This window comes from Neoarius graeffei, chromosome 6, assembly GCF_027579695.1.
Source record: "Neoarius graeffei isolate fNeoGra1 chromosome 6, fNeoGra1.pri, whole genome shotgun sequence".
Lineage (NCBI taxonomy): Eukaryota > Metazoa > Chordata > Actinopteri > Siluriformes > Ariidae > Neoarius > Neoarius graeffei.
The window spans coordinates 92,941,838-92,960,534 of record NC_083574.1 but is presented as its reverse complement, the minus strand read 5'-3'; the positions used below and the strand labels follow the sequence as shown (position 1 = coordinate 92,960,534).

Sequence of the window (18,697 nt, the reverse complement as noted above, 5' to 3'; positions counted from 1 at the left end):
CACCCACATTTTTATCCATCCATCCATTCCTACACCAAGCATCAATTCTTGCATCTTTCATCTTCAACCCCAATTCCAAAAAAGTTGGGACAAAGTACAAATTGTAAATAAAAACGGAATGCAATGATGTGGAAGTTTCAAAATTCCATATTTTATTCAGAATAGAACATAGATGACACATCAAATGTTTAAACTGAGAAAATGTATCATTTAAAGAGAAAAATTAGGTGATTTTAAATTTCATGACAACAACACATCTCAAAAAAGTTGGGACAAGGCCATGTTTACCACTGTGAGACATCCCCTTTTCTCTTTACAACAGTCTGTAAACGTCTGGGGACTGAGGAGACAAGTTGCTCAAGTTTAGGGATAGGAATGTTAACCCATTCTTGTCTAATGTAGGATTCTAGTTGCTCAACTGTCTTGGGTCTTTTTTGTTGTATCTTCCGTTTTATGATGCGCCAAATGTTTTCTATGGGTGAAAGATCTGGACTGCAGGCTGGCCAGTTCAGTACCCGGACCCTTCTTCTACGCAGCCATGATGCTGTAATTGATGCAGTATGTGGTTTGGCATTGTCATGTTGGAAAATGCAAGGTCTTCCCTGAAAGAGACGTCGTCTGGATGGGAGCATATGTTGCTCTAGAACCTGGATATACCTTTCAGCATTGATGGTGTCTTTCCAGATGTGTAAGCTGCCCATGCCACACGCACTAATGCAACCCCATACCATCAGAGATGCAGGCTTCTGAACTGAGCGCTGATAACAACTTGGGTCGTCCTTCTCCTCTTTAGTCCGAATGACACGGCGTCCCTGATTTCCATAAAGAACTTCAAATTTTGATTTGTCTGACCACAGAACAGTTTTCCACTTTGCCACAGTCCATTTTAAATGAGCCTTGGCCCAGAGAAGACGTCTGCGCTTCTGGATCATGTTTAGATACGGCTTCTTCTTTGAACTATAGAGTTTTAGCTGGCAACGGCGGATGGCACGGTGAATTGTGTTCACAGATAATGTTCTCTGGAAATATTCCTGAGCCCATTTTGTGATTTCCAATACAGAAGCATGCCTGTATGTGATGCAGTGCCGTCTAAGGGCCCGAAGATCACGGGCACCCAGTCTGGTTTTCCGGCCTTGACCCTTATGCACAGAGATTCTTCCAGATTCTCTGAATCTTTTGATGATATTATGCACTGTAGATGATGATATGTTCAAACTCTTTGCAATTTTACACTGTCGAACTCCTTTCTGATATTGCTCCACTATTTGTCGGCGCAGAATTAGGGGGATTGGTGATCCTCTTCCCATCTTTACTTCTGAGAGCTGCTGCCACTCCAAGATGCTCTTTTTATACCCAGTCATGTTAATGACCTATTGCCAGTTGACCTAATGAGTTGCAATTTGGTCCTCCAGCTGTTCCTTTTTTGTACCTTTAACTTTTCCAGCCTCTTATTGCCCCTGTCCCAACTTTTTTGAGATGTGTTGCTGTCATGAAATTTCAAATGAGCCAATATTTGGCATGAAGTTTCAAAATGTCTCACTTTCGACATTTTATATGTTGTCTATGTTCTATTGTGAATACAATATCAGTTATTGAGATTTGTAAATTATTGCATTCTGTTTTTGTTTACAATGTGTACTTTGCCCCAACTTTTTTGGAATCGGGGTTGTATTTATATCTGGAATATTCTTTTTGTGTTTGTCTCCTTTTACTTTTACTCCTTATAAAATTATCTTTTGCAAGTATCATTTCCTTTATTCTGTCTTTTCTCTTTCTGAGTCTTGAGTTCCATCAGCCCTGAATTTTTGGAGGATTTCCAATAAACACACAAAAACAGGTTTATGAGTGGTCACCCAGCTGCAGACTCACGCACAGAGCCCACTGTGCTTTTAAACTCAAACTCCTTCTCTGTCCCTGATCCGGGTCCCCTCGTCAGAGAGAGAGAGAGAGAGAGAGAGAGAGAGAGAGAATATGTCACACTGTGTGAGAGTGAGGAAGGGAACTGAAATAAAATTATGCGAAACAAGTGAATGTCACAGTGTAAAAGCTGTTGTAATGCATTTGACAGAAAGAGAGAGAGTAAATAATGACGTTGTGTATCTGAGTGTTGACTCTGCACTGTCTTCGTGTCCCCCAAACCCCAGATGTCCAATGTGACAACTGAGTACTGCCTGGACATCATTGATAAGTTTGAAGTGTCTGAAGAAAACAAGCAGAAGGGCATCCTGGGTATTGAAGGTCAGTTCTGTTTGTATTACAGTAACTTTATCTTTATCTTACTATCTTCTTCTTAGCGATGTGCACATTTTATTGCGGAAGTTTTTGTTTGATATTCGAGAGAAATAGATAGTCAGATATAGACAAGCAGACATATGGACTCCCATCATCTTGTTCTCCTTCTCCTTCTTCTCCCATAAATGAAATAATGAATAAAACATGATGGTTCATTCTGCTATTGGAAAATAATCAATGACAGAAGTGTGTGGTGCTTTAACACCCTGAGGTTCCTTATTTTCTTCGAAAAAAGTGTTCTATTCCTCTTATACCACAGCAATTTACCAACGACTACACTTTTTAATTGAAACAATTAACAATTTTTTTTTTTTTACCAAAGAATGACTTTTTTTTTGGGCTGTTTATGATTACTGTACATTTAATGTTATGGAATGAACATGAAACAAGTCGGCATATCAGGTGAAAATTCAAATTCAGTCCAAATTGCTTGAAACGGCTCTCACTGAATTCAGAATTGAATGCAGAACATACTTTTTTTTTTTACAGAATTAAAATTTTTATCCATTCTTGAGATGTTACAAATCAGAGATTGAAAAAATGGCTTAATTTTCATAAAACTGCTGTAATATTCTATATGAAGATCATCTCATCTCATCATCTCTAGCCGCTTTATCCTGTTCTACAGGGTCGCAGGCAAGCTGGAGCCTATCCCAGCTGACTACGGGCGAAAGGCGGGGTACACCCTGGACAAGTCGCCAGGTCATCACAGGGCTGACACATAGACACAGACAACCATTCACACTCACATTCACACCTACGGTCAATTTAGAGTCACCAGTTAACCTAACCTGCATGTCTTTGGACTGTGGGGGAAACCGGAGCACCCGGAGGAAACCCATGCGGGCACGGGGAGAACATGCAAACTCCGCACAGAAAGGCCCTCGCCGGCCACGGGGCTCGAACCCGGACCTTCTTGCTGTGAGGCGACAGCGCTAACCACTACACCACCGTGCCGCCCTATATGAAGATCACATAGTCCAAAATGGGCCTCATTAACCAATGAGATCAAATGTTTTTGATTAATAACTTTTTTTTTCAAGATATTTAAATGGAAATTGGGAGGCACATCGATGGTTGGATACTAAAGACAAAGTTTGAAAAATGAGTAAAAACAGATTATGCAAATTATCCTTTAATTACTATTAATTATGCTAATTGGGTAAAGCATTAAATTGGTACACTCAATAAAAAAGTAATAAAAGTATTTCTAATACCCTCTTTGTGCTCAGTAGGTCTTTGTATTTCTAAGTCGGGCCTACTAGTGTTTATTTTAAAGTATATAAATGATTATTTCAATTAATGTTCACAGCTTTCAAGGCAAACCTTGAAAAAGCTGTGTGAGCCACATTCAATATACCATTCCATTAAAATTGAATTGAAATTGGCACTCGCATTTTTGACTACCGTTTTTTTTAAATATCATTTTGACCACTAAGATCTCAATATTTTTCATCAAAACAACTCCAGTTATATTACAAAATAGCTATTTATTTACAGTGGTGCTTTAAAGTTTGTGAACCCTTTAGAATTTTCTATATTTCTGCATAAATATGACCTAAAGCATCATCAGGTTTTCACACAAGTCCTAAAAGTAGATAAAGAGAACCCCGTTAAACAAATGAGACAAAAATATTATACTTGGTCATTTATTTATTGAGGAAAATGATCCAATATTACATATCTGTGAGTGGCAAAAGTATGTGAACCTTTGCTTTCAGTATCTGGTGTGACCCCCTTGTGCAGCAATAACTGCAACTAAACGTTTGCGGTAACTGTTGATCAGTCCTGCACACCGGCTTGGAGGAATTTTAGCCCGTTCCTCCGTACAGAACAGCTTCAACTCTGGGATGTTGGTGGGTTTCCTCACATGAACTGCTCGCTTCAGGTCCTTCCACAACATTTCCATTGGATTAAGGTCAGGACTTTGACTTGGCCATTCCAAAACATTAACTTTATTCTTCTTTAACCATTCTTTGGTAGAACGACTTGTGTACTTAGGGTCGTTGTCTTGCAGCATGACCCACCTTCTCTTGAGATTCAGTTCATGGACAGATGTCCTGACATTTTCCTTTAGAATTCACTGGTATAATTCAGAATTCATTGTTCCATCAATGATGGCAAGCCGTCCTGGCCCAGATGCAGCAAAACAGGCCCAAACCATGATACTACCACCACCATGTTTCACAGATGGGATAAGGTTCTTATGCTGGAATGCAGTGCTTTCCTTTCTCCAAACATAACACTTCTCATTTAAACCAAAAAGTTCTATTTTGGTCTCATCCGTCCACAAAACATTTTTCCAATAGCCTTCTGGCTTGTCCACATGATCTTTAGCAAACTGCAGACGAGCAGCAATGTTCTTTTTGGAGAGCAGTGACTTTCTCCTTGCAACCCTGCCATGCACACCATTGTTGTTCAGTGTTCTCCTGATGGTGGACTCATGAACATTAACATTAGCCAATGTGAGAGAGGCCTTCAGTTGCTTAGAAGTTACCCTGGGGTCCTTTGTGACCTCGCCGACTATTACACGCCTTGCTCTTGGAGTGATCTTTGTTGGTCGACCACTCCTGGGGAGGGTAACAGTGGTCTTGAATTTCCTCCATTTGTACACAATCTGTCTGACTGTGGATTGGTGGGGGGTTTTTCCACAAGTTTCACACTGCTGTGTTGCCGTGTCAGATGCTTCAATAAATTCGATGAAGTATTTTTCGCACTTGAAAGTATTTTGCTGCTAGACTGAAAGAGTTTACAACAGACGACAGTTTTCTTTGCATCTCTGGTTGTCATAAATTCAAAATAATGACAGTATGTCCAACTTTGGAAAGCAAATTTCTCTTCCACGAGCTCAACCTCCATCACTGTTTGTCTGACCTGCTGCACACCGACATCATAGTAAGATAAAAGAAAAAAATCAAATCATGTTCAGGTAACGAGGTGATACTTGGATTAGAAACTGAAATATAATTACCATTTTAGAAATTGTAATCTCATTACTGCGGAAAGCATTCAAATTTGACTAAGGCGTTACTGTATAACACTGGTGTGGACAGAGTGCTACTGCTGTGGAAGTGGCCTATAAATTACAAAAGAGAAGCCGGTGACATTTTAACAAGCCAGAGGCAAATCCTGAAATAGGACTGTTTGGAACAGGTTGTTCTGTGTGTATATATATAGCATGTAGAAGGATAAAGTGCAGTTTCCACTTATTTTCTACACTGGGGGATTGAGCTCTGACCTTTTATTGTGTCTGAGCAAAAAAAAAAAAAAAGGAAGCGAGGCACAGGGAAAGAGAGCGAGAGAGAAAGAGAAAAAAGAAAGAAAGATAGAGATAAAGAGAGACTGTGAGAGAGGCAGACAAAGTAAAATAGAAAGAGTCACTGGTACCAAGGAAGAGGGAATGAGAGACAGGAAGAGAGTGAGAGAGAAAGACAGATGAGCATTAAAAGAAACAGATGAGCATTAAAAGAAAGAGAGGTATGGAGAGAGAGAGAGACAGACAGACAGACAGACAGACAGGCAGGCAGATGAACATAGAGAGAGGGGGGACCAAGACAGACAAGAAGAGAGTGAGACAGAAAGACAGATGAGCATCAAGAGAGAGATAGAGAGAGAGAGAGGCAGACATACAGACAGATGAACATGGGGGGACCAAGAGAGACAGGAAGAGAGTGAGACAGAAAGACAGATGAGCATTGAGAGAGAGAGAGAGAGAGAGAGAGAGAGAGACAGATGAACATAGAGAGAGAGGGGGACCAAGAGAGACAAGAAGAGAGTGAGACAGAAAGACAGATGAACATCGAGAGGGAGAGAGAGAGAGAGAGACAGACAGACAGACAGATGAACTTTGAAAGAGAGAGATCAAGAGAGACAAGAATAGAGTGAGACAGAAAGATAGATGAGTATCGAGAGAGAGACCAAGAGAGACAAGAAAAGAGTGAGACAGAAAGACAGATGAACATCGAGAGAGAGAGAGACTGAAAGAAAGAGAGAGAGAGAGAGAGAGAGAGACCAAGATAGACAAGAAGAGAGTGAGACAGAAAGATAGATGAACATCAAAAGAGAGAGGGAGACAAGAAGAGAGTGAGACAGAAAGATAGATGAACATCGAGAGAGACAGAAAGACAGATGAACATTGAAAGAAAGAAAGAGAGACCAAGAGAGACAAGAAGAGAGTGAGACAGAAAGATAGATGAACATCAAAAGAGAGAGAGACAAGAAGAGAGTGAGACAGAAAGACAAATGAATATCGAGAGAGAGATATGAAGAGAGACAAGAAGAGTGAGACAGAAAGACAGATGATCATCGAGAGATAGAGAGAGGGAGGGTGAGACCAAGAAGGGACCAAGAGAGACAAGAAGAGAGTGAGACAGAAAGACAGATGAGCATCGAGAAAGAGAGAGAGACAGACAGACAGACAAACATCGAGAGAGAGAGAGAGAGAGAGAGCGTATACACACAGTGAGTAAAGCTGCTGGAACTGATGGTCTGTGGCTGTAGTGTGTCAGTCATGCAGTTGAAATCCGCGCTGCTGCAGTCATGGCTGTGGACAGAAGTGGAAAACACAGTCCTCTCTCTTCTTTTTAGGTATTTCTCCATTTTTATGTTTGCACATGTGTACGCCCTATAATACATTTTTTCTTTTTTTTGTACAGGGTATGTGTTTCCATGTCAGTTCACCTTTAACTGTGCATTTATACTCTCACTGTGTGTGTGTGTGTGTGTGTGTGTGTAATTGTCACTGTCAGTCAGTGCCAGTACAGAGAGTGTGTGATCAGTGGCTGTGATTCCCAGCTGCTTGTTGTCTGAGCTAATTCATTCACAATGCTGCATCTGCTGTCACTCCAAACACACACGCGTGCGCATGCACGCACGCACACACACACACACACACACACACACACACACACTCACACACCTGATGCTTTTACTGCAAGGTTTTAACCTTTTTGTGTAAACAGATGAACGAACAGGGCGGCACGGTGGTGTAGTGGTTAGCGCTGTCGCCTCACAGCAAGAAGGTCCGGGTTCGAGCCCCGTGGCCGGCGAGGGCCTTTCTGTGTGGAGTTTGCATGTTCTCCCCGTGTCCGCGTGGGTTTCCTCCGGGTGCTCCGGTTTCCCCCACAGTCCAAAGACATGCAGGTTAGGTTAACTGGTGACTCTAAATTGACCGTAGGTGTGAATGTGAGTGTGAATGGTTGTCTGTGTCTATGTGTCAGCCCTGTGATGACCTGGCGACTTGTCCAGGGTGTACCCCGCCTTTCGCCCGTAGTCAGCTGGGATAGGCTCCAGCTTGCCTGCGACCCTGTAGAACAGGATAAAGTGGCTAGAGATAATGAGATGAGATGAGATGAGATGAGATGAACAAACACGACTCATCATCTACTCAGCAAATAATCGATGTGACACTTTAAAAAGTGACCTTTAGAAACTGCTACGTAAAAAGTCAAGTTCACACACATTTTCCTGATTGTGCATGCTGTTCTCTTCTCTCAAACAGGTTTCACTAATTTCATGCGCAGTCCAACATGTGACGTCTTTAACCCTCAGCATAATGAAGTTAATCAGGACATGGACCAGCCGCTGTGTAATTACTTCGTAGCTTCCTCTCACAATACCTATCTGACTGGAGACCAGCTCCTCTCACACTCCAAGACCGATATGTACACCTGGGTCCTGCAGGCCGGCTGCCGCTGCGTGGAAGGTTCGTTGCTCTTAGCTTTGATTATGATTTTTTTGTACTGCATGTCCATCAGTTCCAGAGTCGTGCAAATTAGTGATATTAGTGGGTTACTTCCTGTTTTGTTTAGAAGATTCAAATTTATTTAGTAACGTTTCCAGCAAATTAGGCATACCATAGCATTCATTTATCCATATGTGCATTAATCCATTTATCTAATGAGAGGTATTGATCCGCGTGTCCATCCATCCATCCAACCAGCCATCAATCCAGTCACTCAATTAATTAACTGAGCCATCCATCCATCCATCCATCCATCCATCCATGCTTTCAAAACATTCAGTGGCTTTTTAAGGTGATTTAAAGGTCATAGGCAAGGGTCAGAGGTGAAACATAGAATATCAACTTTATTGTCTAGAAGAACGACCCAAAAAGCGAATTCAATCTTCCTAGTGTCTAATTTGCAGCCTAAAATTGAATAAAACGGTTAAAATATACAGTTTTGCCCAATTTCCCAAGGTTTGTTTACATCTCACCTATGCGCAGTTTCACCGGACCGTCGTCGTGACGTCATTTAAGCCAAACAGACCGGGAGCAGCTCTGTGTTTACCTGCGAACCGAGCACACGTGTACGGACTTTGGTCGTGAGAGGTTGTGTAAAATGTCTGAAAGCGAGAGCGATTTTGAAGTAGGAACTCTCCAAATTGAATATCGAGAGGTGAAACCGTATATGTATGAACCTATGGCTGTTGCGAAGCAATCGGTGAATGTGGCTCACTGGTTTGACCGTGCGGCCTCGGAATCGGACAGCGACTCGGCTGACTCTGATCGCGGCGACCCCGGACCTCAACAAGACTCGCGCCCAAACGATTTATCCTGGTAGTTATGATAAATTCCTACTTTCGTCGTAATACTAAATAAGAGCCCTTTTGAAGAATAATTAAAGCGCCCTCCCTAGTGGATATAGGGAACGATTACTGGACAGTGCGCCGGTAGGCCACATTAGCCTGCCATCCGCGGCATTATACTATTTATAGCCGACTCTAAGCGAGGAAATATCCCTTTGTCTCATTTCCACAATGATTGTCAAGTCAAGTCAACTTTATTGTCAAATATAAAATTCCCAAACGCACGTCTGCACTCAAGCCGAACAGCAATGCAAGTAAACGGAAGTGGACTCAACTCAAGCGGTTTGTTTGACTTAAATGATGTCATGCGCCGAGTGGTCACGAAAATAGCCGAACAGAAATTTGCCACAAGCCGCGCTAACTTATTTTAATTATTACTTATTAACAATACTTCTTGGGACCAGAAGAAAATTACAGAGTTTTTTTTAACATATAAAGTTTCAAATGTGCATAAACCATTGCCTCTGAGCTTTAAGTTGGTTTCTGATACTTTTATTCATGTCTGTCCATCCATCCATTCACTCAATTAATTAATTGATCCATTCATCCATCCGGTCCCTCCATCCATCCAAAACATTTACTGGTTTTTTAAGATGACTTAAGTTGGTTTCTGATACTTTTATTCAGCTATCCATCCATTAGCTCAATTAATTAATTGATCCATCCATCCCTTTATCCATCCAAAACATTTAGTGGCTTTTTAAGGTGACTTAAGTTGGTTTCTGATACTTTTATCCATCCATCCATCCATCCATCCATCCATCCATCCATCCATCCATCCATCCATCAATTAGCTTAATTAGTTAATTGATCCATCCATCCATCCATCCATCCATCCAAAACATTTAGTGGCTTTTTCAGGTGATTTAAGTTGGATTCTGATACTTTTATCCATCCATCCATTGATCCATCCATAAATCCATCCATTCACTCAATTAATTAATCCATCCATCCATCCATCCATCCATCCATCCAAAACATTTAGCAGCTTTTTCAGGTGATTTAAGTTGGATTCTGATACTTTTATCCATCCATCCATCCATCCATCCATCCATCCATTGAGCCATCCATAAATCAATCCATTCACTCAATTAATTAATTCATCCATCCATTCATCCAAAACATTTAGTGGCTTTTTAAGGTGATTTAAGTTGGTTTCTGATACTTTTATCCATCCATCCATCCATCCATCCATCCATCCATCCATCCATCCATCCATCCATCCAAAACATTTAGCAGCTTTTTCAGGTGATTTAAGTTGGATTCTGATACTTTTATCCATCCATCCATCCATCCATCCATCCATCCATCCATCCATCCATCCATCCATCCATCCATCCATTCACTCAATTAATTAATTGATCCATCCATCCATCCATCCATCCATTCATCCAAAGCATTTAGTGGCTTTTTAAGGTGATTTAAGTTGGTTTCTGATACTTTTATCCATCCATCCATCTATTAACTTGCGGGTGGTGTAGTGGTTAGCATGGTCGCTTCACAGCAAGAAGGTTCTGGATTCGAACCCAGTGGCCGGCAAGGGAGTTTGCATGTTCTCCCTGTGTCTGCATGGGTTTCCTCTGGGTGCTCCGGTTTCCCCCACAATCCAAAGACATGCAGTTAGGTTAATATGGGACGGCCTTGGTCTGAGGTGGCCTTGAGTGAGGCACCTAACTCCCAACTGCTCCCCGGGCGCTGTTAACATGGCTGCCCACTGCTCTGAGTATGTGTGTGTGCTCATTGCTCATGTGTGTGTTCACTGCTTCAGATGGGTTAAATGCAGAGAGGAAATTTCACAAGTGTGTGATGAATAAAGTTGTGCTTTCTTTCTATTAATTCAATTAATTAATTCATCCATCCCTCCATCCATCCAAAACATTTAGTGGCTTTTTAAGGTGACTTAAGTTGTTTTCTGCTACTTTTATCCATCCATCCATCCATCCATAACATTTAGTGGCTTTTTGAGGTGATTGAAGTTGGTTTCTGATACTTGTATCCATCCATCCATCCATCCATCCATCCATCCATCCATCCATCCTATGCATTCAAAACATTCTTCCATCTATAAATCTAATTAAATAATTTATTTATATATTTGTGCATACTCAAATATATGTACTCTTTAACAGTGTTTAACTGATCTCTCTCTCTGTGTGTGTGTGTGTGTGTGTGTGTGTGGGCGGGTGGGCAGTGGACTGCTGGGATGGTCCAGATGGTGAACCCATAGTGCAGCATGGATACACCCTCACCTCCAAAATCACCTTCAAATCTGTCATCGAGACCATAAACAAATACGCCTTCATCAACAACGAGTACGTACAAGACTGCCAACAACATTCCACAATGAATCATCATTTGAGTCGATGATTTTGCAAATGAATGATGAAGTCATAAACATTGTACAAGGAAACATTAATGTAATAAATATAACATTTCTAGCATTCTGTTATAGGAAACTAATCACTGATGTGATGGTGTGATGTAGTGCAGTTCCTGTTACCCTCAACATTGGTCATTTACAAATAACAACACATTTTATTTCTCTTATTCCTTATAATGAATTTTTTTTTACTTATTAAGGAAGCATGACATTTTAATACTTTTTGTCCATTTATAGTTACATTTAATGTTATGGTTATGAAACATGTCTGAATGAGCACTTGAATATGAACCTGTGATTTGCCTTTCGGCCAGCATTACTATCAGAGCTGCTGTTATAGAAAATTAATCAACACCTTCAAGCCCTATCAGAATCGAGAATTCAGCAGTGCTGTGAGAATTTATATTTCAGTCATCATTTGGAAAGTTAAACCTTCAATACTACTGCAGTGAGGGGACCCGTCAGGGCCTTCAAGGTCTTCAGAGAAGCCCAAACATATCAGCATTTCAAATGTTATCTTTAATTTCTTTCATTCTTTCATAATTTAATTCTAATTCGGCCTCATTTTCTATCTTCAGAAGTGAAAGGGTTGCTGTCCTGAAAACATTAAAATCGAGTTCTCCAATGAGATTGTTTTGTTTGTTGTCTCTAGGCTGAGAAGAGTTTAGAGCTGCTCACTCATTGGTTAGGACTTCATTGCCGGGACAGAACACCATGGCAGCATATGTTTATGTAGAAAGTGACAGTTAACTAACCAATCAGATTTTGATTTATAAAGGGAGGGACCAAAAATGCATCGCCCTAGACCTTCTTGAAGGCCAACACGAGCTTAAGTGTGAGTCAGTGCTGTCAGCGCAGCAGTGAGGTCACCTTCCAGCCAGTGTAGCGTTCATCAGTAGTGTTAGCGAATGCTAATAAAGCAGTCAAGCCAGTGCTATTTATCGAGAACGAGTAGCACAGGCTAACGACCGGGAAACTACAATTTCTGTCTCTAGACTCTTCTTCCATCCACGCTGCACGCTCGCTACAGTATTTTTCACTCAGGCTTAAGGATTCATTTCCCTCTGTAATTGACTTAGGCCCTGTTTACATTATTTCGAATCAGCGGATCATCAGATTAACGTTTTTAAAACGATTCGCGTACACACACAAAATTTCTGTGCCCGCAACAAAACCGTTCCCCGTGCACACAGCAATGCCAATACACGGATACGCTAATCACATGACTAATTAGACGGCATGTCACATGATCCCAGTGCATATCGGGTATGCGCAAGTCACTCACCACTCGCAAGTGGAAGGATGGCAAGCCTAAAGACCATTTTTTCATGGACGGACGACGAGGTCCAATTGTTACTAAACGTAACATTGGATTATAAAACAACGTGGCATGACCAACGCCAGCGAATCAGGAAGGTAGATGTCACAGTGACGTTGTCCAATGACGACGTCAGCTAGAGCTCAGCACTGCGTCTCTTTGTTCCTCAATGTTTACACAGCACCGGATCAGATACGTACTGGGTTGAATACGTGGGCCCTGGCGGATTCAAATTGTTCCACCTGTGGAGTCGTTTCCCGGCGTTTTAATGTGCACGGACAGTGCATCCGCAACGAAAACGATACGGATATGGTCTAATGTAAACACCACCTTAGTTACTTTTAAAATCAACATCGACAGCTACACAATGGAGCAACCTGGCAGCCTGCTGCTAATCCCTTGCTAAATCCTTTGCCCTGTTGCTTTTTTGGTGACTGGCTAAGTTTTGGCTGAGCTCAAGTCCCAGCTCTAATAGTAACAGTTCGCCACTGCTACTGTAGTGAGGAGATCTAGAGAGACAGCAGCGATGAGGGGAATTCGCTGGAGAACTTTATTGTGGACAATTCTGTGAAACCTAAAGCAGTAATAATTGATGAGATAGATTGCAATAGAGTGCTGCTGCGATGCCACCTCTCTGTCAGCTGTCAAAATGTTTACTTGTCTGGTTGCTAGTGATAGTTTATCATCAGACCACCAGCTGCTTTTGCTAATGACTTTACATCAAACATGAGGCCTTTAACACGTGCAGATTCCATACATCATCCTTCACGACACATACTCACATAATCATGATGCCTCTTTTGGCTTTTTTCATTTTGTCTTATAAAAATGCATGTAATTAGCTGTATGAAGATGTCCACCATCCCTTTTCATGGTAAAAGACTATAAAAGATGAATACTTTTTTTTTTTTGCTATAGACCATTAATAATTTGCAAATGGCATTCCTAAAGATGTGTTTGTGGTGGAAATTTTGTTAATGGACCCACCTGATTTTTTTTTTTACAGCATAAATGAATGAATGAACCCTTTGTCACTGTTACCAGTGAAATTGACCATCAACCTGTCCTTACAGAGGGGGAACAGGACAGGAAGACAGGGATAAAAGAAAAAGAAAAGAAAAAAGGAAAGATGAGGAAAAAAGAACACCCCCCCCCCCACACTATGCTCCTATCAGGAGTACAGTGTGGGAACATTTAAAAACCTCCGCAAAAGCACACAATAACACAAGTACAATTTGAAACATGGGACTTGAGGGGGGGGAAGGAGGGGGTAATCAGGAGTGGGTGGGGAGGGGTAAGGGGGTAGGAGGGGAGGGGAGGAGGTAGAGGTAACCCAGCGCAAGCAAGCAGCCGTCCGCTCCTGCAGCCATGCAAACGGCGCTGGTCACGCACCCGCTTGTCACACTGGGGGTGAAAAACGGCGACCGCAGAAAATTGGGGAAGGAATGCGAGAGTGTCTCCCAGCAGTGACCTTCTGGGGGAAATATTACCCCAGCAATGGCCTTGATTGAGGCCGGTGCTGTTCAGGGAGCCGAATGTCGATAAGATAGAAATTGTTTAGTCTTTCAAACAGACGCAGTCTTTACATGTCCACACCACTTGTCCATATCTGTCCATTACGTCCATTCTGTTCAATTCAATTCCATTTGGTCTCCGAAATACGTATTCCTTGCAAAGCTGAAAGCTGCTCCGAGATAACAACCATTTTGTGGTTAAGTTCTGAATGTCCACAGTCCAAGTGCCAACAGCTTTGCCCACCACTCCAATCATATCGGGCAGCTTTCTGGGGCTTTGAACAGCTGTCACCGTTGTCTGATTTCCTCGATATACCAGGGCAATGCCTAATCCAATCAGCAAAAGTCCTGTAATCATGGTTCCGAATAGGTAGATATCTTCAATGTCCTCCACAGACGTTCCGGCAGGACAGATGGGTTCCCCCGAACCCAGAAACTGTGTCAATTTCGTTGGGAGACCAGTTTATCAAATCCATGCTTTTTTAGTTTAGAAATTCAATGCGGAGAGAGTCTCTCAAAAAAAAAAAAAGGTATAGGCAGATGAGACGAACAAAGAGCACAAGCAGGAAAAAAAGGAGAGGAGAGGAGAGCAGAGATGCGACCGCCTTCCGTGAGAGCACGGAGGGGAAAAAAAAAACATCAGTATGAATTCCGTCTGCTTTTTTATTTAAAAGCTTTTTAAAATTTTTACACCAGCCAGCATGTCAGATATCAACAGCCGTAGTCAGACCATTTGGGTTGGCAAATCATTCAGCATTTCCTTGCCATATGAAGATACTTTACACCATTAATTTCATAGCATTTATGTTATAACCTGAAGATTATGAGAAAATGATTTCAATTTAAAATAAAAAAAAATTAAAAAAGCTAACATGATGATATACGGGTCATTCTCGAATTCGGGGTCCATTTGGTGTCTCCGAGATGATAAACCAGTAATGCAAATTATGATGAACTTTCACCAATTGCAATGCTTGATGTACATTTTAGACCCAATTTATCCATAAAACATTAACTAAACAACTCCCACCCCTCCCCCCACATTATTGGCTGTCTTTGGGCCCGTCCACATGAGTACGTTTTTGTCGAATCCGCATAAATACTTTATCGTTTCAGCGTCGCGTCCAGACGGATGTGGCTTTTTCGAGGAGTGAAACCAGTATTTTTTGAAAACGGGTCCCAGAGTGGGAAAATCCTAAAACGCCAAATAGCCCAGAGTCGTCTGGACGGTGAACGCGGATTTTTTTCAGAAACGATGACGTATAAGCCTCGCCTCTCTAACCTTTAACCTCAGCCGCCGCCGCTAGACGCGTCATAACAACAACAATGGCGGACTACAGGCTTGTGCTCGTACTGCAGAAACAACTCAGTCTATTACGGCTGCTACAACAAAACCTTCTGCTTTTATATTACTGCGAGGAGCAACAAAAGAACATGGAGAACAACATTGTTTGTAAACAGCATGTGACCTTTATACGCATGCTCCATGGCTTCTCTTCTGGTTTTAGTGTATTGGTGTGGCGGCGTCACAGCGCCACATACAGGCCTGGCATATGTACTACAGCATTTTGGGTGGTTTCCAGTGAATCCGTGTGGATGCAGATATTTCTGGAAATGACGCCGTGTTTACAGAGATTTTTTTCAAAACGACAGCGTATTGGATGAGGCCGCGTACTCGTGTGGACGGGCCCTTTGACTCCTGATTCATCCATTCAACTCAAATAAACAGGAAGTGTTATTCTATTCACTGTTTTAAAATCAATTGCATAGAAAGTCTCTTTTCTGTATTATGTGAAATGTCAGTAATAAAAAATATCTATCTATCTATCTATCTATCTATCTATCTATCTATCTATCTATCTATCTATCTATCTATCTATCTATCTATACAGTGGGGCAAAAAAGTATTTAGTCAGTCACCAATTGTGCAAGTTCTCCCACTTAAAAAGATGAGAGAGGCCTGTAATTTTCATCATAGGTACACTTCAACTATGAGAGACAAAATGAGAAAAAAAAAATCCAGAAAATCACATTGCCTGATTTTTAAAGAATTTATTTACAAATTATGGTGGAAAATAAGTATTTGGTCAATAACAAAAGTTCATCTCAATACTTTGTTATATACCCTTTGTTGGCAATGACAGAGGTCAAACGTTTTCTGAGAGTCTTCACAAGGTTTTCACACACTGTTGCTGGTATTTTGGCCCATTCCTCCATGCAGATCTCCTCTAGAGCAGTGATGTTTTGGGGCTGTCGCTGGGCAACACGGACTTTCAACTCCCTCCAAAGATTTTCTATGGGGTTGAGATCTGGAGACTGGCTAGGCCACTCCAGGACCTTGAAATGCTTCTTACGAAGCCACTCCTTTGTTGCCCGGGCGGTGTGTTTGGGATCATTGTCAAGCTGAAAGACCCAGCCACGTTTCATCTTCAATGCCCTTGCTGATGGAAGGAGGTTTTCACTCAAAATCTCATGATACATGGCCCCATTCATCCTTTCCTTTACACGGATCAGTCGTCCTGGTCCCTTTGCAGAAAAACAGCCCCAAAGCATGATGTTTCCACCCCCATGCTTCACAGTAGGTATGGTGTTCTTTGGATGCAACTCAGCATTCTTTCTCCTCCAAACATGACAAGTTGAGTTTTTACCAAAAAGTTCTATTTTGGTTTCATCTGACCATATGACATTCTCCCAATCCTCTTCTGGATCATTCAAATGCTCTCTAGCAAACTTCAGACAGGCCTGGACATGTACTGGCTTAAGCAGGGGGACACGTCTGGCACTGCAGGATTTGAGTCCCTGGCGGCGTAGTGTGTTACTGATGGTAGCCTTTGTTACTTTGGTCCCAGCTCTCTGCAGGTCATTCACTAGGTCCCCCCCTGTGGTTCTGGGATTTTTGCTCACCGTTCTTGTGATCATTTTGACCCCACAGGGTGAGATCTTGCGTGGAGCCCCAGATCGAGGGAGATTATCAGTGGTCTTGTATGTCTTCTATTTTCTAATAATTGCTCCCACAGTTGATTTCTTCACAGCAAGCTGCTTACCTATTGCAGATTCAGTCTTCCCAGCCTGGTGCAGGTCTACAATTTTGTTTCTGGTGTCCTTTGACAGCTCTTTGGTCTTGGCCATAGTGGAGTTTGGAGTGTGACTGTTTGAGGTTGTGGACAGGTGTCTTTTATACTGATAACGAGTTCAAACAGGTGCCATTAATACAGGTAACGAGTGGAGGACAGAGGAGCCTGTTAAAGAAGAAGTTACAGGTCTGTGAGAGCCAGAAATCTTGCTTGTTTGTAGGTGACCAAATACTTATTTTACCGAGGAATTTACCAATTAATTCATTAAAAATCCTACAATGTGATTTCCTGGATTCTTTCCCCCCATTCTGTCTCTCATAGTTGAAGTGTACCTATGATGAAAATTACAGGCCTCTCTCATCTTTTTAAGTGGGAGAACTTGCACAATTGGTGGCTGACTAAATACTTTTTTGCCCCACTGTATATATATACTTTTTTTCCATCCCAATCTTCTTGTCAACTCTGTTATAAAACCACATAAACTCCACAAAGACTTAATAATACACATGACACCCACACCAAGTGATGCCACTTCCTCTGGTGGGAAACTTCAGAAAGGCAGTGAGGTATGTTATGTTTCTTCTCTCATTAATTTGAACAAAATGTTGAGGATTTTATACCAACAGTAGAATAATTATTTATCAAATCTGTTATTGTGATATTGGAGTGAATCTCTCACTCGTTTAAAAAAAACAATAATATGATTAAAATCTATGAAATTCTGTTTTTATACATGCCGTGTGGTAGCTAGTTTGAGGTTAGTACATGGAGTTAAGACACAAAGTGGTGGGAAACGTCAACTCTGTTATCGTCAGTTCTGTTCACGGATTGCCCAGTTTAACAACAACAGAGTTGACGATAACTAACAGAGTGAACGCTTGAAATGTACCCTCAATTATAGAATGGGCCATATGAATGAAAAGATTTTGAGCATCGAAAATAAACTAAACAGGAGTCTAGTATGTTGCGGTACATTATGGATATATTGCGTGAATGGTTATAGTGATAATCATCAGATCAATCACTACAAATTTGGTTTAATTTAAAACAGATATCCGTCTGGTATTCCCTCATTAATTGGTAGCTTTTAAAACAGCACTTGATCCAGCACATCCTATTATTTTGCATTTTGTTTTTCATATTGTGTACCAACAATGATGCAATGAAGTCATGAGATATGAAATCGAGGTCATGAAATTGTAATGTTTTCCCTGGTGAAAAATAAATGTACTTTATTGTATTTAAAGTATATTCATATTTTCAATAGTATATTGAAAATGTACTTACACAAATTGTACTTTTTGTAAATATATAAAAAGTATACTAACATCACGCTTTCACGCTAACACTTTTAACACACTTTAAAATAATTATACTATATTACACTTTATAGAAATATATTATACTAAAATATACTTTAAGTGAAAGTTATGTGTAATTTAGCACATAAAAGTACACTAAATACACTTCAAGTTGCACTTTTCTACAATTTAATTACAAGAAAATATATTTAGTACAAAATTAGTTGTTC

The 18,697-nt window shown here is 41.1% G+C and overlaps 1 protein-coding gene across 1 annotated transcript in view; it reads left to right on the top strand.

The window, feature by feature from the left end:
- The window catches only part of plch1 (phospholipase C, eta 1), a 300,261-nt gene that overhangs the window by 161,029 nt on the left and 120,535 nt on the right, over positions 1-18,697 (top strand). The window contains 3 exon segments of the mRNA XM_060924490.1: positions 2,145-2,238; positions 7,793-7,996; positions 11,072-11,192. Coding sequence (XP_060780473.1) covers positions 2,145-2,238; positions 7,793-7,996; positions 11,072-11,192 — 419 coding nt within the window.